The sequence below is a fragment of the Saccopteryx bilineata genome, chromosome 1 (assembly GCF_036850765.1).
Source record: "Saccopteryx bilineata isolate mSacBil1 chromosome 1, mSacBil1_pri_phased_curated, whole genome shotgun sequence".
In the NCBI taxonomy this organism is placed as follows: Eukaryota; Metazoa; Chordata; class Mammalia; order Chiroptera; family Emballonuridae; genus Saccopteryx; species Saccopteryx bilineata.
Genome location: NC_089490.1, coordinates 102016612 through 102042522, shown reverse-complemented (window position 1 = coordinate 102042522; position 25911 = coordinate 102016612). Strand labels below are relative to the sequence as shown.

General features: G+C 38.7%; 1 protein-coding gene and 1 non-coding gene across 2 annotated transcripts; both read right to left on the bottom strand.

Annotated features, from left to right (window-relative positions):
- Nucleotides 1-1170: 1170 nt before the first annotated feature.
- ACTR6 (actin related protein 6) lies at nucleotides 1171-25911 on the bottom strand. The gene is made up of 11 exons (XM_066262379.1): nucleotides 25771-25911; nucleotides 22852-22969; nucleotides 22240-22308; nucleotides 19830-19953; nucleotides 18163-18298; nucleotides 18016-18072; nucleotides 12148-12246; nucleotides 11977-12055; nucleotides 9256-9427; nucleotides 6942-7080; nucleotides 1171-4202 (listed from the first exon to the last, which is right to left on the bottom strand). Exons 1-11 carry the CDS (start codon nucleotides 25836-25838, stop codon nucleotides 4073-4075), a joined length of 1191 nt encoding a protein of 396 aa, XP_066118476.1. The 5' UTR covers nucleotides 25839-25911; the 3' UTR covers nucleotides 1171-4072.
- TRNAA-UGC (transfer RNA alanine (anticodon UGC)) lies at nucleotides 20967-21042 on the bottom strand. Its single transcript has one exon. It is a non-coding gene; the product is annotated as a tRNA-Ala (tRNA).

The window sequence follows — 25911 nt, the reverse complement described above, 5'->3', positions numbered from 1 at the left end:
CTGCAAGTGTATTTGGAGGTGCTTTTACTATACAACTGCTTGTATGCTAGAAAGATTTCTTGAATACGAAAACCAGAAAGTTAGTGTTGTAGCTCCTGCTCTGTCATCCGTGACACAATTAGGCAACTTTGCTGAATCACTGACAGATGTATGATCTATGATCTATGCTAGCACCCCACTTCTGCTAGTTCCAGCCATATCATGCAGAACCACCTATAAACCAGGTTTTAATTCCTTCTATTTGGTATTAGGGAACCTCCACGAGGTCACAGATGTGAGATGAGGGAATGGTAAACAGTAAAGGAAGACTAAATACATTCAGTGTGAGCTCATGCAATTGACTTGTCCAACCTGAGTCGAAACTTGCACATACCACTCTGCTCGATGCTGCGTGCCTAACAGGCAGCAGGGAAGGGAATGACCCCCAGAAGCAGAACTGAGAGTTGCATTTCCAGTTGTTAAGTTTGCATAACAACAGGGCTGGAAACGATGGCTGATGGGTTGATTAGAGGATGAGAGACTTGAAAACTAAAGACAAGAAACCTGGGATCTAGAAGCTTTAGGAAAGATGTGAATGGACATCTCAGAATAGGCCCCAAGTGCAAGGATATTTGTATCCTGTGTGAAAGCTCATCAAAGTCTTCCTGTAGGGGAGGCTATAGGTGGACTGCATAACCTATACTGTAGGTATGTTAGCCTTTTCTCCAGCCATCACAGTCCTTGTCCAGTTGTGCTACATTCTGGGAAAATTCCCTCAGCTTGTTTTTCAGTCTTTATAGTGTCCATTCTGCTATTCAACCCATCAATTAAGCATAAGTAACCCCTACTTTTTTAATTTCCAAGATCTATCTTTGTTATAGCAACCTGTTCTTATAATAGATGCAATTCCTCCACCAGTCTCTCAGAGAATATTACTTATAAAAGTGCCTTTTGCCTATTTTATTCCGTAGGGTTCATTACTGTTTGTTGGATTCAGTGCCTCTCTGGTGGTGTTAAGCACCCCTCAGATGTTTAATGCTTGGGTGTCTGTTTCCCTGTTGGTAAATCTAAGTTCTAACTAGGGTGGGTGCTTTTCCTCAGCAAGAGGAAGGTGTGCTAAGTTCCCTGCTGTGTCAGAATTCTTTCTAATGAGGTCTGAGCTCTTGTTAGCCCAAGATAGTGCCACAATCAGCTGTTCCTGTAATTTTTTATTTATTGACTTACATTTTTTAATTTTTTTTAAATTGAGGTAACAATGTTTTACAAGATCATGTAAGTTTCAGTGTTGTAATTTGACATCTGTGTTCTATATCATGCTCACCACCAAAAGTCCAGTTTCCATCCATTACCATGCAATTTATCCTCGTTACCATTTTGCCCTCCCTTCTTCCCTCTCCCTCTGGTAACCACCAGTCTTTTGTCTGCTTCCATGAGTTTTTGTTTTGTTTTGTTTGTTCACTTGGGGTTTTTTCCACATATGAGTGATATAATACAGTATTTGTCTTTGTCCATCTGACATATTTCACTTAGTACTCTCTAGGTCCATCCATATTGCTGCAAACGGTAAGATTTCATCTTTTTTATGGCTAAGTAGTAAGTATGCCATTAAGTGTTCCCTGTGCACTCCCCCTTGATCTCATTTAACCTCTCTTCTCCACTGCAATTTTTTTTTTTTTTTTTGATTTTTGGAGAGGGGGAAGAGAGAACAAGTGAGGGAAAGTGAGAAAGAGGGGAGAGAAGCGGGAAGCATCTACTCATAGTAATTGCTTCCTGTCTGTGCCTTGACCGAGCAAGCCCAGGGATTCAAACCAGTGACCTCAGTGTTCCAGGTTGATGCTTTATCCACTGTGCCACCACAGGTCAGGCTCCACTGCAAATGTTTAAAGGGATTTGGGGTAGGCAGAGAAGCAGATGAACATAATCAGTTTTCTATATCAAGGCAATCATCACTGAATTAAAAAATTCAAAACTAAGATAGAAAAGTGTTTAAGAGGACAGTTCTACCTTGATTACTCATTATTGTAAATCCTAATCCTCAACTGTCTTAAACTGTATATTATGCATGGCCAACACTGAAACATGTAATTTCTGTACATGCACATTACAATAAAAATTATAAGCCCTAATGTGGCTAAATTCTCTATGTCTAGTAAGTCTCAAATGAAGATCATCAACTACTCTCAAAAAGAAAGTATCAGTTTTTCCATAATAGTAGAGATCTTTAATGCATCATCTCAAACAATGTTATTATTCAGCATCAATGTTAAATGTTCTCTTTGAAGTCAACTTACTGTATACTGTTAAAACATCTCTAGCAATAAAGCTTTCAAAATTAAGTAGGTGTTGAAATGCATAGGAGTTCTGATTCTAGAGATAAAAGATTAGGGTCCATGTTCACTAATTTAAGAATGGATTTGTATGGTCTCAAAAATGGGTATGTGAGACCCACACCATATATAGAAATTACAGGTTACCGTAGTAAGGATGTGAATACATATGCATAATTCTCAGTAGAGCATAACAGAAGACTTCAGGTGAGAGCCTGTTTTGGGAAAGCACCTTGGAGAAATGCCCCAGTTCCTCAGCAAAAACATCTGGTTGGTAATGACAGTATTCTGCCTGTCTAAAATGAGAGCCTGAAAAGTAAAGAAAAGCCCTTTAAATGCAGGCTTATCTTTTTACCTCTGACCACATCACCTTGAAATTCTAGCACTGTTACAATATATGGTTGCAAAAACTTCTTTTATGCCCCCGAGCATTTTCTTGCTACACTGTCCATAGATTATATGTTAGTAACTAGGTATCAGACAAATACATTCCATTTGCACCTCTGTAATGATAACCAGCCTAAGTCTAGGAAGGACTGACCTGGCCCTAACCCAGTATGATCTAATAATTACGGTACACACCTCTTTCACCCTGCCCAGCATCTGTTTCTTCACCTTAATTTTCCCTTGGGAAACTTTCTTCTTTCACTCTAGGCTCTCTCAGTAGGACTATCGAAGTCCCTGAAGCCATGGGGTAGGTGCATGATCCTAACTTGGGAAGAGACTGGTAGGGATTTGATTCAGGAGCACAGGCCAAAGATATAAAATACAGAAGCTGAGATATTTTGATGGCAGGGCTCTAAAAAGATCGCCCCTTGTTTTTTCTATAACCTAGATACCTAAGGTTATTTGGTTTTTATTCTTAAGGCTTTTGATCCAGCTTTTTCATAGGTTTTATGAGCTGTCCTCTGTTCTGTTGATAAATTTTGTGTTACTTAGGATAATCCTAATGAGTTTGTACTGTCTGCAGTCAAAGACGCATTCTTGGCCTACTCACTAATGTCACTGTATGTTGGTTACTTAAATAGGAAAGTTACAGCCTTTAACACCTTAATATGCTTACTGTAGATTATATAAGTTTTTAAAAACTAAACACTAATATTTGTATCCAGTTTTTGAACAACCCTGAGGTAACTTCAAATTTATTTTCCTCCCCCCAAATAATGTAGTATTTTTATGAGTTGAGATACTACATTTCTGCCAACACAGTAGGGGCCAAAAACACGTTAGTCAATTGACTTTAGTCTCCATGCTTTCAAACTTACTCTAAGTATAAAATAAACACATAAGATTGGTTTTTCCAACTTTTGTATATACAAACGGACATGACAATTTTAAAGTAAAATACTTGGTTCTAAAAGACTTGGTTCATATCAGACTGAAAACACTTGGGCTAATTCCTAGTCACAGTCACATGAAACTACCTTTGAAGGAAAACTGACCAGTGAGTCAGTTAAGTTTCTGCTTTGAGCTGCAAAGATTAAACTTAAAATACATTCACTCTTTCATCTTCTACTGAAAGATAACCCACTCTGAGAAACAGCATAAGCATTGTTTCAGTAGTCTAGCTCCTAAATGAACATATCAGCTGAGTTACAGTTTACTTAATAACCTAGCTTTGAAAATTAGCTGTGGATCAAAGTATTTACATAAGTTCAAGTCTTTATCTTAAGATAAAAGGTAGCACAGGTCCTTAACCTTCTTAAAAAAACATTTAAATTAAACCTTTGGCACAAGCACTCAAAACTTTCATTCAGAAATCTTTCTTAAATATCAAATTTCTCTTCACAGACGCTATGTCCATTTTCTTCATAATCTTCTCTTGTTACCACCATATCTTCAAAATCGTCATTCTCTGATATCAATTTTCCACCTTCCCAGGCATAAGTAATAGGGCTAAAAATAAAGGTAAAACAAATGTATGCAGTTGATCTTATAGAACTAAAAAGCCCAAAACTTTAGTAACTAAAATGTAGCAAGCTCTACCCAACAAAAAATCATTTAAAGTGTGAAAATAAGCATAAACTTCACAGGACTAAAGCAAACTCAGAAAGAAAGGAACCTTGGTCAACACTACAAGTAAGTGGACTTTTTTTTTTTCCCCATGCCCTGAATTCTAATTTTAAAAAAAATACAAGCAGCCTGACCAGGCGGTGGCACAGAGGATAGAGCGTCAGACTGGGATGTCAAGGACCCAGGTTCGAGACCCTGAGGTCGCCAGCTTGAGTGCAGGTTCATTTGGTTTGAGCAAAGCTCACCAGCTTAGACCCAAGGTCGCTGGCTTAAGCAAGGGGTCACTCGGTCTGCTGAAGGCCCACGGTCAAGGCACATATGAGAAAGCAATCAATGAACAACTAAGGTGTTGCAATGCGCAACGAGAAACTAATGATTGATGCTTCTCATCTTTCTGTTCATGTCTGTCTGTCCCTGTCTATCCCTCTCTCTTTCTGTCTCTGTAAAAAAAAAAAAAAAAAACAAGCAAAAGATCAAAAATGCACAAAATACAAAATACCGTCATAACCCGAATCTTAACTTCTGTACGTGGCAAAGATATGTCATCTCATTAATTCACACAGCAACCCATGAAATAGCTATTAGAACTCCCATTTTATAGATTTGGAGGTTCAGAGAAATTAAGTCTGAAAGTAGGATTTAACCTGGGAGTGTATTCAAAGTCTGTGCTGTTGGGCTAAATACTGTTGCCTCTAATAAAGGAGACATTTAGAAAACAGTACATTATACACAGTTACATGGTAGGGCACAGACAATAAGTAAAACAATAGCATGGTAAACATTTAGTTTGGCTTCATTTACAAGTGACATTATTCTTTGTGTTATGACAATCCTATCTCTACTGTTCCTCATCCCCAATTCAATCTAAAAAATGAGAATGAAAAAAGTTCATAAATGTTTTCCTTTATATTTAAAGCTTTTTATTATTTTTATTTATTCATTTTAGAGGGGGGAGAGAGAGAGAGAGAGAAGGGGGGAGGAGCAGGAAGCTTCAACTCCCATATGTGCCTTGACCGGGCAAGGCCAGGGTTTTGAACCGGCAACCTCAGCATTCCAGGTCGATGCCCCATCCACTGCGCCACCACAGGTCAGGCTGTTTTCCTTTATATTTATTGCATTTTCTAACCTTGGGAAGATTTGATGAATAAAGAATATAACAATTTCTGTGCATTTCTTGGCCTGTAATGTGTGCACAATTTACATTTAAAATGCAGGATAAGCCTGGCCTGTGATAGCGCAGTGGATAAAGTGGTGACCTGGAATGCTGAGGTAGCTGGTTCGAAACCCTGGGCTTGCCTGGTCAAGGCACATGTAGGAGTTGATGCTTCCTGCTCCTCCCCCCTTCTTTCTCTTTCTCCTCTCTAAAATGAATAAATAAAATCTTTTTTAAAAAAATTTTAAAAAGTAATAAAATGCAGGATAAAAATCCAACATGCTTCATACCCTACATAGAGTGTATGAACACTAATGCTGATAAAAATCATTTCAATATTTAATGGTTGCTTATTATTTTACCTGATAGCTATAAAACTAAGTGATCAGATGAGGGCCTTCCATTAACTGCTATAGATTTTGAAAAATTCTACTTTTGCTTTATAACAAAATTAAGTCAGGTTTGTGGGGTTTTGCTAGCCACTTAAGACTTGGGAGGGAGCACTTATTTAGACATATACTTGGTAAGAGCTTCTGCCTCAAGGTAAAGAGACTTGGGTTTGGTCTGGTCATTGCTATTAACTCACTGGAACGCCTTTGCCAATTCACGAACTCTTGTTTCTTTATTTACAAAGTAAGAGCATTGAACAGGATGATGTGTAAGCCTGTCTTACAGCTCTAAATTCTACCTTAATTTTTTTACCACTAAAGTGGAAATGGTATCTGCTTTTATTCTAATAAAACAGGACAGGGCAGACACATATAAAATAGTTTTGAATTTAAGAAAAACTAGTTAAATGTAAAAGTTAATTTAAAATATTTTAAATTATCTTTAAAATTTTCCAAAATGACTTATGAATTGATATTACCTATCTTAATGCATCAATTCTTTTATTTACTTATATTTCTTTAAAGATTTTATTTATTGATTTTAGAGAAGAGACAGAGAAGGGCGAGGGGAGGAGCAGGAAGCTTCAACTTGTAGTGGTTGCTTCTTGTATGTGCCTTGACCAGGCAACCCCGGATCTCGAACAGGCGACCTCACATTCCAGGTTGACGCTTCATCCACTATGTACCACCAGAGGTCAGGCTTAATGCGCTAATTCTTAAATTTCTATACTTGATATTCTCTCAGGAAATGACACACCTCTGGCCACATAACTAATTGTGTTGCTTGTAAAAATCTCTTATGAAAGAGGCTTGACTTCCTAAACAGAAGTGATCATATTAACTATGTACCCATCGTGTACCAAACATTATAGTGGGCACTTTACATACTTTATCCCATTGAATCCACTGAAATGGAAGGTTTATCACTTCAAATTTTGAGAAAAAGGAAGTGAGGATCTCAGAAGTGAAATAACACTGCCAACATGGTAGAACCAGCTTTAAACTCAAGTCTGCCTATACACAGACTACTTTCTCTACAAATGACTCCCAGGTCTTGTTTCTATGTAAGCCAACACTTACTTTTCAGGTAGCACAACAGAAACGTCGTAATCTGTTGGAGTGAGACATCGAACTTCTGAATAAACACGATCCCGAAATCCTGGGAAAAGGGAGTTTCCTCCTGTCAAAACAATATTCTTAAAAAAATGTGGCTGCATTTCTTTAAAAGAAAAAAAGAGGAGAAAGGGAAGAAGAAATGTATTAGAAAATCTGTTACTTATCTTTCTGGAATAAGGATAAGGGTAAAAGCAGCTACGGGTTCTAATTACTGGTTGGGAAATCATAATTTTTATAACCATATAAATGGTAATTTCTAAGATTTTGTAATGAGGTTATAGTTTACACAAATAAATGCACTAAACAGAAATACGACCGCATGGATATTTAAAACAAAGGTGAAGGTCTATTTACTATATTATATATACAGGTAAGCTATACATAAATCAGTAACATTCTAGGCTGATTTTTTTTTTTTTTTTTTTTTTTTTTTCTTCTGAAGCTGGAAACGGGGAGAGACAGTCAGACAGACTCCCGCATGCGCCCGACCGGGATCCACCCGGCAAGCCCACCAGGGGCGACGCTCTGCCCACCAGGGGGCGATGCTCTGCCCCTCCGGGGCGTCGCTCTGCAGCGACCAGAGCCACTCTAGCGCCTGGGGCAGAGGCCAAGGAGCCACCCCAGCGCCCGGGGCCATCTTCGCTCCAACGGAGCCTTGGCTGTGGGAGGGGAAGAGAGAGACAGAGAGGAAGGAGGGGGTGGGGGGTGGAGAAGCAAATGGGCGCTTCTCCTGTGTGCCCTGGCCGGGAATCGAACCCGGGTCCCCCGCACACCAGGCCGACGCTCTACCGCTGAGCCAACCGGCCAGGGGAGGCTGAATTTGATAATAATTGTTCTTCCCTAAAATGGAAGGGGGTCTTTGTGTAGGCTGAAACTGTAATTTCCATGTTCTCACTCTGAGATACGTAGATATTTATAAGTCCTGTGTAATACTTACATTTGATAGTGAAAAATACTCATAATCTATGTATAACATTTAAAGAAAAGATCTTGGCCCTGGCCGGTTGGCTCAGTGGTAGAGCGTCGGCCTGGCGTGCAGAAGTCCCGGGTTCGATTCCTGGCCAAGGCTCACAGGAGAGGCGCCCATCTGCTTCTCCACCCCTCCCCCTCTCTTTCCTCTCTGTCTCTCTCTTCCCCTCCCGCAGCCGAGGCTCCATTGGAGCAAAAGATGGCCTGGGAGCTGGGGATGGCTCCTTGGCCTCTGCCCCAAGCGCTAGAGTGGCTCTGGTCGCAACAGAGCGACGCCCCGAATGGGCAGAGCATCGCCCCCTGGTGGGCGTGCCGGGTGGATTCTGGTCGGGCGCATGTGGGAGTCTGTCTGACTGCTTCCCCATTTCCAGCTTCAGAAAAATACAAAAAATAAAAAAATAAAAAATAAAAAATTTTTAAAAAAGATCTTATGTTTTACACTCATTAAAGTTATCTAATGGCAAACATCAAGTGCCATATGGCTATCTAGTATTAAAAGCCTACTAAGCACCTCTGGGAAATTTGTCAGGAATTACTATAAAGCACTGGCCTTCCAACCTTATGCTTCTGTTCACAAAACAACAAATGAGTTTCCATATGTTGACATTGAGTCTCCTGGAATGACATTAAGGGAGTGTTCTATAAAATGTTGTAAGCCTCATGACTGTAAATTTATATGAAGTGTGAAATGAGTATGAAATATTAATATGAAAATAGTTGTGAAATAATTATATAAAGATGTTTACATCATGCAACTTCGTTTTTCATCATTTTTTTTTCATATATTGGAGGAAAGGATATGCATATGCTAGAATTTCTCCAATGCCTAGAGTGTTCCTTATGAACTAAAAGACATTTTCAAAATATAAAAGTACTCTAAAATTCTAGAACATCAGCTAAATCATGATTCAGGAGAACCTAGACATTATTGTGAAGCACCTTACTCGATCTCAATTAAAATTAACTTCCTGCATATCAATTCAAATATAAACAGGAAGAATAAACTTGTCCCACCAACAGCTGAGAACCATTAAAACTTTTTCTAAAATGGATATGGCAATTTAATACTCATGGAGAAATAAATTTCTTCAATTTTAAGTGGCCCATAAGGACTTTTCCTATATCAGATTTATAATCTAGGACCAATAAAGAATTACTAAAATACATTAATGGATCGGGAAATCTCTACAAATAAAAAAAAAAAGTCATTTCCTGAAATTATTTAGAAAATAACATGATTTCTTTACAGTTCACAGAAGCTTATGGTTTTTTATAAATATCATTACTACTCAATATTTTAATGATGTACCTTCAGGTAGGTTCTGAATTGAATAGACAATAGCTTCTGGAATTCCCATTTCTTGAATGCCTATGTCAGAAGGATTAAAGAGTATTTCTGGAACAGCAAATCTTTCATTGGCCAGACGAAGAATTTGTTCCCCAGATTTATATTTTCCACTTAACACCATTTCTTCCCTTGGCTTAAAGAAAAAAAAAAGATAAAACATATAAGCTATGTTATCTAGCTCACACGACTGATAACATTTAGTAATATATAATATTAATATATTAACATGTTCTTGGAAGTTTCAATTCTCAAAAGTTAGAAAAAAAGTGGTCTTCTCTCCTGTTGCCTAAACTACACACATAATTACAGACTCTAATATAGCTATTCCCCCAAGATAATCTGGCTTTATTCCACACATTTTGAAACAGAAAGGAGAACAGATGAGAGAGAACTTATTAATCTACCTATAAGAACAGACTGATTCAGGTTTCTAGAGAACAAAGAACATACTCTCAATAAAAAGTCTTATGTTTCTTCCACTATTTACTTTTACTCCCCGATGTTAGATGCTAATTGAATACTGTGGTTCCATTCTATTAGGATTTTCCTTTCCCTTGTGCGAAAAGCCAACATTTTAAAATTTATTACTTATTCAATCTCTAGTACAAAATCTGTTTCCAAATGATTTAAGCAAATAAATGGACATTATCACCAAAATTCTCGTTATTTATTTTCTGCTAACCCACCCATCTGTGACTATGTTCCTGTAGGGGCCAGAAAAAATAATCTACAATATTCCACCTTATTAAAATAATATTCCCTCTTGCCTGACCAGGCGGTGGCGCAATGGATAGAGCGTCATACTGGGATGTAGAGGACCCAGGTTCGAGACCCCGAGGTTGCCAGTTTGAGCGCGGGCTCATCTGGCTTGAGCAAAAAGCTCACCAGCTTGGACCCAAGGTCGCTGGCTCGAGCAAGGGGCTACTCGGTCTGCTGAAGGCCCACGGTCAAGGCACATATGAGAAAGCAATCAATGAACAACTAAGGTGTCGCAATGCGCAACGAAAAACTAATGATTGATGCTGCTCATCTCTCCATTCCTGTCTGTCTGTCCCTGTCTATCCTCCACTCTGACTCTTTCTCTGTCTCTGTAAAAAAAAAAAAAAGATTTAAAATAATATTCCCTCTTAATTTTACTAAGAATCTTCAGCTCTTCTAGACTCAGTTACAGACATTCATTTGACTCAAATGCAATTTTCCTCCCATAGTGGAATATATCCTAATCCTTTAGTTATATAAAAATACTTAAAATATATAAAAATGTCAATAATTTATTACTGAAAAGTATATAAAGAATATGCTAACTACTGTACTGTATACTGGAAACTAATACAAAATATTACACATAAAATGTGAAAAATAAGATTTAAAAAAAGATTATGGATTTCTTAATATAATGTCATCTCTGTTCAGATTCAGCTTCCTCAGAGTGGTTTTTTTTTTTTATTTTAGAGAGGAGAGAGAGAGGGAGAGAGAGAGACAGAGAGAGAGAAGGGGGGAGGAGCTGGAAGCATCAACTCCCAAGTTGGTGAGCTTTGCTGAAACCAGATGAGCCCACGCTCAAGCTGGCGACCTCAGGGTCTCGAACCTGGGTCCTCTGCATCCCAGTTCAACGCTCTATCCACTGTGCCACCACTGGTCAGGCTCCATTAGTGGATTTTTTGTAATGTTAACTTAGTTTTGTACTTTGGCAAATATGCTGCAATTTTCTTAATTAAAAAAAATTTTCCATTATAGTTTACATTCATTATTAGTTTGTATTAGTTTCAGGTGTACAGCATAGGGGTCAATCATATGTATTACAAAGTGTTTGCCCTGATATTTTTAGTACCCACCTAGAGATTTAAGCTCTTTCCAATTTTTTACTCTTTCAAATATAGTGCAATGAATATTATTATAAATGTTTCCTTGTACAAATATGCCTACATTTCTAACCAAAGTTTTTTAACTTCCTAGCAGTCCTTATCAAGCCAGTCACTAGAAGAGCAAACTTCACAGTTTTCCCAAAGGCAGAACTGATAGTTTACCTGAGCTGATCAAAGATAAGGAGAAATTACTTTATTTTCACATCCAAGATAACTGTTTTTTAATGGTTTCGAAGTACATTGGATTTTGCCCTTTCCAACTACAGTCTGATTATAGTAGATCAAACATGAGTAAAATTCAGCCCTGGGTCAACTGTATCAGTAATAGTAACCTCAGACAAGTACCCAACTTCTAACTGGATTTAAACTAATTCTTATGTGAACAGAAAAGAGCTAACCATAATACAAGTAACGATACTGTTTATCTCCAGATTTTTCCACGTGCTATCATCATTCAGCAGACAGTTCTTTTTCTAAATAACATTAATGAGATTTGTATTAATCACTTATGCACCCATGCCTGGAGAATTGGCTCCAGGAAGGCCATCATCAACAATTCTGCCAGTCCCAGTGGCATTCCTTCCAAATCTAGCTGAGGTGGTCACCTAAAAAAATATAATTAAAGTCCTGGCTGGATGGCTCACTTGGCTGAAGCATTGTCTTGCAATGCAGAGCTGACTGGTTCAGTCCTTGGCCGGGACACATACAGAAACAGATTGATGCTTCTGTCTCCCCCTTACTCCCTTCTCTCTGTATTCAATAAAAATTTTTTTAAAAAATTAAAAATATATATATAATTAAAGATTTTTCAAATTACCTTACAAAAGCCCTTTTTAATTGTACTAAAGTCGGGCAAAACATAGTCGATCATTACTGTATTTTCTTCTCCTTTCAACCTGGGAAACAAAATAGACACTTATGAAATATTTTAACTATGTATAACATTCCCAAGAATCAACTTCCCAATTCTTAGACTACCAATACGTACTTGGCAATATCCATGTCTCTATAAAAGTCTTGAGACACATAGCATACATCTTCTTTCACTTGATTAATCACGTGTGTTTCATCCATAACATGTAACTGCCTAAACAGAAGTAAAAGTGGTAGAATGTAAAATGGAAACAATTTAAATATAACTCACAATTATCATTTAGAATATATTTTTCTGGAGTTAAATTTATTTATTTATTTATTTATTACAGAGACAGAGAGTGAGTCAGAGAGAGGGATAGACAGGGACGGAGAGAGATGAGAAGCATCAATCATTAGTTTTTCATTGCGTGTTGCAACACCTTAGTTGTTCATTGATTGCTTTCTCATATGTGGCTTGACTGCGGGCCTTCAGCAGACCAAGTAACCCCTTGCTGGAGCCAGCGACCTTGGGTCCAAGCTGGTGAGCTTTGCTCAAACCAGATGAGCCTGCGCTCAAGCTGGCGACCTCGGGGTCTTGAACCTGGCTCCTCAGCATCCCAGTCCGATGCTCTATCCACTGCGCCACCGCCTGGTCAGGCTCTGGAGTTAAATTTTCAAGTAACTAATTTTCTTAATTAGTAAATTCTTGAATGTGTAAAATATTTATAACCTTATGGAATACTTATTTCCATTATCTTATTTAATCTCCACATATCCTTCTGAAGGCAAACATACTCTATTTCCCTATGTATAAAACACACCTTTTTCCAAAAAATTTGGAGTCTAAAAACAGGGTGCATCTTATACAGTGGTTATAGAAATGTGGCATTTCAAATGCCACAGATGGAACAGAGGATGAGGCAATATATGAAGACAGTGATTCGTCAACACACACAGATGAGGACAAGCTAATGGATGGGAGTTTTGACGGTGATGAGTTGTATGAATTTTATGATGAGTAAAACTTGAGTTCAATAACTTTATGTAATGCATATTTTTTCAAATTTTGGGCCCCAAAATTAAGGTGCGTCTTATACATGGGAGTGCCTTATAAATGGGGAGGTATGTTAAGTCCAGTTTACAGAAGGAAACTGAAAGCCAATTAAAGAGCAAATTTTTCTCTCCAACCATTCTGAAGAGAATCTTGCTTTACATCTTTGCACTTTCTTTTCTGATTATAGAAGTATTGTGAATCAGCACACAATACCAGGCTCATAGTAGATGCTTAAGAAATATTTGATGAGTGAATCAAAGAAAACAGACTTAACATACAGATTTTTAAAAAAATACAAAAAGAGCCTGACTGGGCAGTGGCACAGTGGATAGAGCGTTGGACTGGGATGCTGAGGACCCAGGTTTGAGACCCCAAGGTCGCCAGCTTGAGCGCAGGCTCATCTGGTTTGAGCAAAGCTCACCAGCTTGGACCCAAGGTCGATGGCTCGAGCAAGGGGTTACTCAGTCTGCTGAAGGCCCGCGGTCAGGGCACATATGAGAAAGCAGTCAATGAACAACTAAGGTGTCGCAATGCACGACGAAAAACTAATGATTGATGCTTCTCATCTCTCCATTCCTGTCTGTCTGTCCCTGTCTATCCCTCTCTCTGACTCTGTCTCTGTAAGTAAATAAATAAATAAATAAACGAAAAAATATAAAGTAATTTTCTTTGAATATTTTTCTCTGCACATAGATTATATACATGTTTACTTTTTATGTTTTAGACTAAAGATTATCTTTTTAACATTTTCTCTTTTTTTTAATTTGAGAGAAATATCAATTTGTTGTTCCACTTGTTTACACATTCATTGGTTGATTGTTGTATATGCCCTGACCTGGGATAGAACCTGCAACCTTGGTGTATCGGGATGACACTCTAACCAACGGAGCTACCCGACCACAGCCTTCATGAACATTTTCATATGCTCTTTTCTTTTTTTTTGTATTTTTCTGAAGTGAGAAGCAGAGAGGCAGAGAAACAGACTTCCACATGCACCTGACTGGGTTCCACCTGACATACCTACTAGGGGGCAATGCTCTGCCCATCTGGGGCATTGCTCCATTGCAACCGGAGCCATTCTAGCACCTGAGGGGGACATGGAGCCATCCTCAGCATCCAGGCCAACTTTGCTCCAATGGAGCCTTGGCTGCAGGAGGGGAATAAACAAAGAGAAAGGAGAGGGGGAAGGGTAAAGAAGCAGAAGGGCGCTTCTCCTGTGTGCCCTGGCCAGGAATCGAACCCAGGACTTCCACATGCTGGGGCGATGCTCTATGCTGAGCCAAATGGCCAGGGCCTATGTTCTTATTTTTTAAAAATGATTTTTACTGCCCTAAAATGTTCAATCAAAGGGATCTATTAAAATGTATTTATCAATGTCTCTAGTGTTGAAGTTTAGATCAGGAAGGAAAAATGTGTTTATAAACATGGACTTTGGAGCCAGAGACTCAAGTTTAATACCAAATTAGTAGGCAAGTTACTTTATCTCTTTAGAACTCTATGACTTGCCTGATCAGGCGGTGGCGCAGTGGATGGAGTGTCGGACTGGGATGCGGAGGACCCAGGTTCAAGACCCCAACATCACCAGCTTGAGCACAGGCTTATCTGGCTTGAGCAAAAAAAAAAAGCTCGCCAGCTTGGACCAAAGGTCGTTGGCTCGAGCAAGGGGTTGCTCGGTCTGCTGTGGCCCCAGGGTCAGGGCACGTATGAGAGAGCAATCAATGAACAACTGAGATGTAACAATGAAAAACTGATGATTGATGCTTCTCATCTCTCTCCGTTCCTGTCTGTCTGTCCCTGTCTGTCCCTCTCTCTGACTCTCAATCTGTCCCTGTAAAAAAATAAAATAAAAAACTCTATGACTTAACACAGCTATAAGTGTATCATTCTAATCATTCATGTAAAGTGTTTAGCCTAGTTCTTATACTTAATAAATAAAAAACATGATTATTGCTTCCACCTTTTTGCTTTTAACAAACATCATCATATACACCATATACCACCTTCTCCAAGATGCAAAACTGTACCAATAAGAAGAAAAAATGCTAATTAAACTATGACAAATCTAAGGTACCAATGATTGAAAGAGTCACCTGAATTTCAAAGGTTAAAATGTAAAAAAAAAAAAAAATACAACTTAGGATCAATGAAATATAGGTATTTTTTATCTATATCTCTGATTATTTCATTATTTATTCATACCCTTGGATATACAATATGAAATTCTCTTAGTCTCCTGGTATACTGCCAAATTGTTTACCAGAAAAGTTATTTCAAGTTGTGCTCAGATCAGCAGGAAATAAAAGGCCCATATCACAAATCTACAACATCATCTCTTGAAAAAAATTCCAATAATGTGGATTGTAAAAATGTTACTTTGGCCCTGGTCAGTTAGCTCAGTGGATAGAGTGTCAGCCCAGCATGTGGATGTCCCAGATTCGATTCCTAGTCAGGGCACACAGCAGAAGCGACCATATTCTTCTCCATCCCTCCTTTTCCCCCCTTTTTTCCTTCCCCTCCTGCACCAGTGGCTACATTGGAGGAAGGCCCCAGGTGCTGAGGACAGCTCTGTTGCAGTACATCAACCTCAGGTGCTAGAAATAGCTGGTACTCAAGCATCAGCCACAGATGGGAAGGCTGGGTGGATCTTGGTAGGGGTGCCTGAGGAGGTCTGCCTTACTATTTCTCCTCTCATCGAAAAAAAAGTTATAAATCTCAATAATTAAAAAGAAATGGACTTGAGTCATGTTAACACAGTAAATTTTTAAAAATAATAAAAAAAAACCTTTGAGAGAACTGTATAAAACAACAAAAAAAGAAATGATATAGTGTACTATGCTGAAGATTACATATATGACTCTGTTTCTAAAACGTACTTAAAATAACAAACTTAAAGAAATGGAAAGCATAGTAATTGCCAGGGAAGAGGGACAGGAGAGGGAAGCAAATATGAAGGGGTAACACGAAGGAATTCCTGGAAGTGGTGGAGAAGTTCTGTACCTTGGTTGTGATGGTGTTTACCTAAACCTATACATGGGATAAAATCGCAAAAAACACCTACTCAAATGTATATAAAAATTAGTAAAGATTAAATGTGATCTGTAGTCTGGTTAACAACACTGTACCAATGTTAATTTTATCAGTTTGAAATCATACTAGTTATATTAGATATAGCTAAGGGTATGCCAGGCTCTATACACTACTCTCACAACTTTCTGAGTTTATCATTATTTCAAATAGAAAGTTTCTTTAAATGGACCAGAGCTGGGTGGATGAGGACTGAAGATACTGGGAGTGGGTTTCTTTGGTGCTAATAAAAATGTTCTCAAATTAATTGTGATGATGGATGCATATACTAAAAACCACTGAAACTGTACATTATAAAGGGGTGAATTGTATGGTTTATGAATTATATCTCAATAAAGCTAATTTAAAAGTAATGGTACATCTATTTGACAGAAGAAAGAAAGTAAAGGAGGGAAGAAAGAGGAAATGTAGATTCACTTATTTTCTCATGTAACATAGAGGGGAGCTAACATACTGACAATATGATATCAGCCAAAGTTAATGTAGCATGAAATTGAGATTTAAGAATTCTACTTACATTTTTAAAGACAATAAAATTAAAGCCCTGGCTGGTTGGCTCAGTGGTAGGCCTGGTGTGCAGGAGTCCCAGGTTTGATTCCCGGCCAGGGCACACAGGAGAAGCACCCATCTGCTTCTCCACCCCTCCTCCTCTCCTTCCTCTCTGTCTCTCTCTTCCCCTCCCGCAGCCAAGGCTCCATTGGAGCAAAGTTTGCCAGGATGCTGAGGATGGCTCCATAGCCTCTGCCTCAGGCGCTAGAATGGCTCTGATTGCGGCAGAGCGACGCCCCAAGATGGGCAGAGCATCGCCCCCTGGTGGGCATGCCGGGTGGATCCCGGTCGGGTGCATGCGGGAGTCTGTCTGACTACCTCCCCGTTTCCAACTTTGGAAAAATACAAAAAAAAAAAAAAAAAGACAATAAAATTAAAAATAATAGCATGAATATATATTTTAAGAACCAGGAGAAGAGTTGGGAGGTGGCTAAGTATACTAATTCTCATCTTTTAATAGTGGACAGTCAACTAATAGCATTTAATCCAGAAACAGAAATGTCAATATATTATTAGGGTTTATAGAAATTAAAAAATAAAGATAAATACAGTTCAAATATTATAGTGACATGAGACATGGAAAGGAGAGGCAGAACTCTGGCCAGTTGACTCAGTGGTAGAGCGTCGGCCCAGCATGTGGATGTCCTGGGTTTGATTCCCAGTCAGGGCACACAGGAGAAGCGACCATCTGCTTCTTCACCCCTCCACCTCTCCCTTCTATTTCTCCGTCTCCCACTGCCATGGCTCAGTTGGAGCTAATTGGCTCCAGGTGCTGAAAATGGCTCCATGGCTTTGCCTTAGTGCTAAAGTAGCTTGGTTTCCAAACAACAGAGCAACAGCCACAGATGGGCAGAGTGTCGCCCCACAGGGGGCTTGCTTGGTGAATCCCGATTGGGGCGCATATAGGAGTCTGTCTGCCTCCCTGCTTCTCACTTAAGGGAAAAAAAGAACAAGAAAGCCAAGAAAGTAAAGGCAGAGGTTTATTTTCTTTTTAGACCCTTATTTCAAACACTTTTAAAATTTGTTTTATAATGCACATGTATAACACTTATCATTTTAAACTATTACTAATATACTCATTTCTATAAAATTTAGAAACATCTTGTTTTGTTGTACCCTACCATTTTATATGCTCAAAAACTTTTCAACTTAAACATTATTAGTATGACATTTATGTATGACATAGTTTTTTAAGCAATAACAGTACAGAAATGCTCCCTGAAACTACAACTAGAGGTAAAGAATAATTTTAAATTGCTTGAAAAAGTTCGTTGCCAGCATCCCATCCTCCCCAAAACAAAAACTATATATTACCTGTAAGATATGATCTCCTTTAGATGATTGGTTAGGAGTTTTCCTCCCACATTTATCCTAAAAAGGGAGAATGCAAATGTGGATCAGTTTATCACACATTTTTCACTTTTATCATAGGAAATAACATAAAAATTAAATGCAACTCACCGAATAATTGCTTCTTTTTTCTTTTTACTTCTACAATAAGGAACTATATGTGTAAAAGAATATCCACTATCCACAATGATACAGCATAATTCAGAAGGATTATCTCGGAAATACCTATGTGCACTGAGAGCCCCAGCTGTTAAAAAAAAGATAAAGAGAAAAATAAACATTAAGTATAATTAATTTAAAGCAATAAATATAGAAACTACGGCAAACAAAGAAAAAATTTTTTTATTTATAAGTAAAATGTAATTTATAATATTCAGAATTGTCAGAAGTTCTTTGCAGTGTTTAAACTTGAAAACATCAGTCTTTGTGGTAAATATAAGATAAATTTGTGATCAATTTTTAAAGGTAAATATTCATTTCACAGCTTATAATAATTACTGTAACAGCAGATAATTTTACTAATCATTCATTACATATTAGGCACTAATATGTGTTTTAATTTCACAACAATCCCATTTTACAGAAACTGCAGCACAGAGAAGTTAAATAATGTGCCCAAAGTCACACAATGAGAAACTAATGGAGCCAGGATTCAAACCGAAGCATTGTGACTCTAGGGAAGAACTTTTTTTTTTTTTTTTTTTTGTATTTTTCTGAAGCTAGAAACCGGGAGAGACAGTCAGACAGACTCCCGAATGCGCCCGACCGGGATCCACCCGGCACGCCCACCAGGGGGCGACGCTCTGCCCACCAGGGGGCGATGCTCTGCCCCTCCGGGGCATCGACCAGAGCCACTCTAGCGCCTGGGGCAGAGGCCAAGGAGCCATCCCCAGCGCCCCGGCCATCTTTGCTCCAATGGAGCCTCGGCTGCGGGAGGGGAAGAGAGAGACAGAGAGGAAGGAGAGGGGGAGGGGTGGAGAAGCAAATGGGCGCTTCTCTTGTGTGCCCTGGCCGGGAATCGAACCCAGTACTTCTACACGCCAGGCCAACGCTCTACCACTGAGCCAACCAGCCAGGGCCGGGAAGAACTTTTCAACCTTGAAAGTACTAACATTTTGAGCTAGATAACTGCTTGTTGTTGGAGCTTTCCTGTGCATTGTAAGATGTTTAGCAGCATCTGTGTCATTTACCCACTAGATGCGAGTAGCACTATCCCAGTTGTGACAAACAGAAATGTCTCCAGACATTGCCAAAAGTCCTCTGAGGAGCAAAATCACTTGGTTGAGAACACTGTTCTAGATATTCTGCTCTTAGCCATTATACAGTAGTATATTGTTGCTTTATATAGACTTAAATTCTGCAAGCTAAATATCTGAATACATTCATTCTACATCCATATAATACAATCTAACCATTAATTAACTTACTTCTGAATGATATTTACAGATTGCTTTTCCTCATTTTGGCAGCCTGAATGATTAACATTATTTCAATCAACAGTAACAACAGTAGCAAACACAATTGTAACAGAAAAGATAAATACCTTAGAATAACTTTTAAAGATTAGAAATAAGTGGAGAAATATATTAGTAAAAAAAAATGAAAGAAGTCTGACTAAATAATCTCTAAGAGTCCATTTAGTTTTTAAACTCCATGTTTTGTTTTCTTCACATCTAAAAGAATGTCACCCAATAGTCTTGGATTTTAAATACTGTATTTCTTTATCCTATTCACATCCATTGCCACATAACTCAATTTCAACCAAAACTTTAACTCACCATTTACTCTTAATACTGCTTGGAACTGGTATTCTTCAAATAGGATTTCATTCATTGATTCTTGAATTGAAGTAAAGTTAAAATATGGTTCTGTGATAATAATATTAGTATCTAAAAACTCAACCTGAGAGGAAAAAAGCCCCAAAAGTTTTATAACTACATGGTTATAACTATAAACACGTTTTACATAAACAAACTTATTTTATTCTCATAAAAATCCTAGGAGACAGGTCTTATTATACCCATTTAATAGGTGAGCAAACAGAGGCACATAAGCAAACAGAGGCACACAAATAGGTAAGCAAACTGAGTAAGTTACCAAGGTTCATATAACTAGTGACATGGCTAGGATATGCACACAGGAAGTGTGGTTACAGAATTCATGTTCTTTAACTATTTTTAAGTTTTAATTGTCTTAATAGTAGTATTGATAAAATGGTACTATCAAATTGTTCCAAGATAATTATGGAAAAGTAATGAATGATATAACTATAAGCATTGGGCTGTTGTTATTTTGCTTTTAAAAGATAAAAGGTGAGAAACTTGAGAATATTTAATGTTTACATAACTCTCTCCAGCATTCTTTTTTAAAATTATTATATTTAATATTCTTAACAATGTTACAAAGTAGATACTATTTAAAAAATTTTTTTAAAGATTTTATTTATTCATTTTAGAGAGAGAGAAAGTAGGGACAGGCATGAGTAGCATCAGTTTGTAGTTGTTTTGTATATGTGCCTTGACCAGGCAAGCCAGCAAATCCGAGGCTTTGAACCTGCGACCTCAACATTCTGGGTCGACGCTCTATCCACTGCTCCACCACAGGTTAGCCACACATTCTTTTTTTTTTTTTTTTTCCCCGAAGTTGGAAACAGGGAAGGCAGTCAGACAGACTCTCGCATGCGCCGGACCGGGATCCACCTGGCACGCCCACCAGGGGGCGATGCTCTGCCCATCTTGTGGCATTGCTCTGCCGCAATCAGAGCCATTCTAGCACCTGAGGCAGAGGCCATGGAGCCATCCTCAGAGCCCGGGCAAACTTTGCTCCAATGGAGCCTTGGCTGCAGGAGGGGAAGAGAGAGACAGAGAGGAAGGAGAGGAGGAGGGGTAGAGAAGCAGATGGGCGCTTCTCCTGTGTGCCCTGGCCAGGAATTGAACCCGGGACTCCCGCATGCAAGGCCGACGCTCTACCACTGAGCCAAACGGCCAGGGCCTAGCCACACTATCTTAAGCAGTATTAAAATTTGAACATTTTCGCTGTATATTTAAAATCACATTACATTAAACCCCCAAAATTTCTCACATTGTAGTATTCACACATTCAGATATATAGGAAAAATATTTTATTGTGAAAATAAAATTAAGATATTGAATTGGTCTAATAATAGTAGAAATCTGAAGTAAAAAAAATTTTTTTTTTTTTCCATTTTTCTGAAGCTGGAAACAGGGAGAGACAGTCAGACAGACTCCCGCATGCGCCCGACCGGGATCCACCCGGCACGCCCACCAGGGGCGATGCTCTGCCCACCAGGGGGCGATGCTCAGCCCATCCTGGGCGTCGCCATATTGCGACCAGAGCCACTCTAGCGCCTGAGGCAGAGGCCACAGAGCCATGCCCAGCGCCCGGACCATCTTTGCTCCAATGGAGCCTTGGCTGCGGGAGGGGAAGAGAGAGACAGAGAGGAAAGCGCGGTGGAGGGGTGGAGAAGCAAATGGGCGCTTCTCCTGTGTGCCCTGGCCGGGAATCGAACCCGGGTCCTCCGCACGCTAGGCCGACGCTCTACCGCTGAGCCAACCGGCCAGGGCCTTGAAGTAAAATTTTAATCTTGTTTCATACAGACTAATTCTTCTCAACCTCAAATTCCACTTCAATATAGAAATTCTGTTCACTTGCACGTATTTAATATTTAGAAAATCAAAGCTAGGCAAAGAATATTAACATATATATATTTTGAACATATTCAAAAGTTTATAAATCTTAAAATATAAGCTTTAATTTTTCATTTGAATAAGACATGAAAATAAATTTTAATACATAGCCTGGTCAGGCTGTGGCACACACTGGGATGCAGAGGACCTGGGTTCGTGACCCTGAGGTTGCCAGCTTGAGTGCGGGCTCATCTGGTTTGAGGAAAAGCCCACCAGCTTGAACCCAAGGTCGCTGGCTCCAGCAAGGGGCTACTCGGTCTGCTGAAGGCCCGCGGTCAAGGCACATATGAGAAAGCAATCAATGAACAACTAAGGTGTTGCAACGTGCAATGAAAAACTAATTATTGATGCTTCTCATCTCTCTCCGTTCCTGTCTGTCTGTCCCTGTCTATCCCTCTCTCTGATTCACTCTCTGTCTCTATAAAAAATAAATAAATAAATAAAATTTTTAAAAAATTGAATACATACTCTAATTTGTTACCTGATACATTTCTTTTCCAAAAAGATAATCCCAAACTTGTCTTTGAACATCCCAATTCACCAAGTAACCCTAAAAAGGTTTTAAAATAAACTTAATCATCAAAAATATTTGAACAAGTTTTTAAAAAGCAAGATTAATATATTCTAAATCACTGCTATCTCTTTACGGTTACCTTCATCAATCTACTGCTGTTTGAATTTCAAATTAATTATGTTATTTTCCTTATAAAAGTTCAAAAATTACAAATTAATAATAACCAAAATTTCAAGGATTCAAAAGGTATATCAAAGTGTATACATGCTTCTCTACTTATTTTCTTTAATGTGTTCATCTCATTTATCTTTTTAAAATATTTTTCTTTATCTCATTTAGCTTTAACAGAAAGAAGCAAACTTTAGTACCCATAACCACAATCAGTAACTAAATCATGGTCATTTACTTTTTATAAGACAATTTCAAATTTTCGTTTTAATAAGATCTTATTGAAAATTTAAGTGACTTTTTCTCAGATATCTAAAAATATTTCCATATATACAAAATCTTACATATACATTTTTAAATTACCTTTAAAATTAGGTCTATAATGCTAGAAATGACATATAATTGAATTACCTTTTGAAAAGGAAGGATGTAAAAGAGTCCAGAAGGGTCCTTTATTTCATCTATTTGGTTAGCAGTAAAGGTTTTAAGACGTGCTGTTTTTGACCTGAATTGACAATTAGGAATAACCCTAAAACAAAAATGCAATTAATATAATTATTCCTTAAATACTTAGTTACTACAAATCCATTTACTTAACTTCCACCCTGGATGCCAAAAACTACCCAAAACCAGTGTTTCTCATTGCTTTCAAATAATTTTTTAAAATGTCTTTTTTTACGGTTCTAGTATATACCAGGCTCTATACTGGACCCTTTTTTTTTCTCAAATAATCCTCAAGAAATCCTTACAGGTTGGTGTTGGTTCTGTCACCACAAAGGTGAAAATGGGACCTAGGTAAAGTTCCTGATATTTCTGGCTTTAATTTGTAAATTGTTAGTAGTAACATTTTGGTAAAAGAGTTACAAGTTCAAAATTCTGGCCATAAAATTGAGTTTCCATGAAGTCAAAGATTTTCAATCAGCAAAGATGCTATAGAAATAGAGAAGTAGGGAGTAGCTTTAAATGTGGTTGCTATCCACCATGAGTTTACAATGTTTAGGAAGACAAACTAGAGTCACTGTCAATCAAACACACATGTACATTTTTCTCTATGTTTAAATACATGATCTTTAAAAGATGCACTGCCTGACCAGGCAGTGGCACAGTGGACAGAGCATCAGACTGGGATCCGTAGGACCCAGGTTTGATACCGCGAGGTTGCCAAATTGAGCGCCGGCTCATCTGATTTGAGGAAGGCTCACCAGCTTGAGCCCAAGGTCCCTGGCTCAAGCAAAGGGTTACTCAGTCTCAGTCTGCTATAGCCCGCCCCCATCAAGGCACATATGAGAAAGTAATCAATGAACAACACCTAAGGTGTCGCAATTAAGAATCGATGCTTCTCTTTTCTCTACCTTCCTGTCTGTCTGTCCCTCTCTCTGACTCTCTCCATCCCTGTCACAGGAAAAAAAAAAAAAAAAAAAAAAAGCTGCACTATAGTCAATCTTATGGGTGTATTAGAATTCTTAAAATTTGTTAACTGAACCCTGGCCCGTTGGCTCAGCGGTAGAGCGTCGGCCTGGCGTGCGGGGGACCCGGGTTCGATTCCCGGCCAGGGCACATAGGAGAAGCGCCCATTTGCTTCTCCACCCCCCCCTCCTCCTTCCTCTCTGTCTCTCTTTCCCTCCCGCAGCCAAGGCTCCATTGGAGCAAAGATGGTCCGGGCGCTGGGGATGGCTCCTCGGCCTCTGCCCCAGGCGCTAGAGTGGCTCTGGTCGCTGCAGAGCGACGCCCCGGAGGGGCAGGGCATCGCCCCTGGTGGGCGTGCCGGGTGGATCCCGGTCGGGCGCATGCGGGAGTCTGTCTGACTGTTTCTCTCCGTTTCCAGCTTCAGAAAAATACAAAAATACAAAAAAAAAAAAAATTGTTAACTGAATTTATTGAGATGACATTGATTAACAAAATTATACAGGTTTCAGGTGCACAATTATACAATTTAATCAATTTGGCAGTCTTCATTATTTTAGTACTTTTTTTTTGCTATCATACACAAAGTTTATAAATAATTCAGAGCATCTGTAATTATGCATATCAACATCTCTAATTTATTCCTTAGGTAACTAATAATAGAATTGCTATGTCAAAGGATAAAATAATGATACATACTGCAACATGTTTTCCAGAAGACTAACAATTTATATTCCTAAGCACTTGGATTGTCCTCTTAAAAAAGAAAAAAAAGTAAAGAAGGAAAAGAAAATAATCCTCTGTGAATATGATAGAAGAAAAGCATGTCTTTAAATTTGTTTATTCTTTATGCAAAATGTATATTTTATGAATGCTATGGTAGCATTTCTTTAATTGACTCTAGAATCAACCATGTCAGCCAATGAATACTTTGAAGGGTTTAGACACAGCTTTCAAATTCTCCAGCCACTAAGACAGTATCTTTACATTTGGGGAGGGGGCAGAGGAAGGGAAGGAGGAAGTTATGAAACCATCGCGTCTCCAAGAAAATGAATCTACACACAAAACGTTTCGCACGACTCCTGAAGATTCATGAACTTTGGGTATGCCCCTGCTCCCCACAACCTTAGTCCCAAATCGCTTCTCTAGGAACCTACTGCTCACAAAAATTAGGGGATCAGGGACCGTGCAGATACTACAATACTTTCAGCCTTATAGTGCATTTTCACCAATGAAATAAAAGTTGGTTTTGCATCTCATTTGCATAATCAAAAAACCTTTCTTTCACTTTGACTTTGTTTTCTGATGCTCTTGTTTTATATAAAAAAACCAAATGCTTCCTTTTTTTAATCGCTTCATATTCATTTTGAAATATCCCCTAATTTTTGTGAGCAGTATATTTTACCTAGCAATTTCCAGTTCCAAAACTAAACTATACGTGCCACTTCCGGGACCGCAGAGCCCAAAATTAATATCTAAATCCCAGTTTCCAACCAGAACATCTCACTGTCTCAGTTTAGGTCCATCCTGAGGACACTGACCATTTATTTATTTATTTATTTATTTGGGTGACACTGGTTAATAAAATTACATAGGTTTCAGGTGTACCATTCCATGATACATCACCTGTACACTGCACCCTGCGTTCACCGCCCCAAGTACCCTTCCATCACCATCTATCCCCCCTTATCCCCTTCTACCTTCCCCACCACCCTTTTCCATTTATTGATTTAAGAGAGAGAAACACTGATTGTTGTTCCACTTATTTATGCATTCATTGGTTGACTCCTCTGTGTGCCCCAACAGGGATCTAACCCGCAACCCTGGATAAAGGCCTTTTACTGACGTCCCAAAGATGAAGCGCAGTCCAGAGTGTGAAACTGCTAGGCATCTACGCCTTGTCCCTCGGATAAAACCAACACTTACGAGACACTTTCATGGCTGTAACCGATTTTGGCGTTGTAGGCTCCGTTATCCAACACTAACGTCGTCATTTTAGCACGAAAAATGCAGCGGTCGCTATCTCTTTTCGACCCTTCTTCTCACGTTTTTTTCCGGCACTCTATG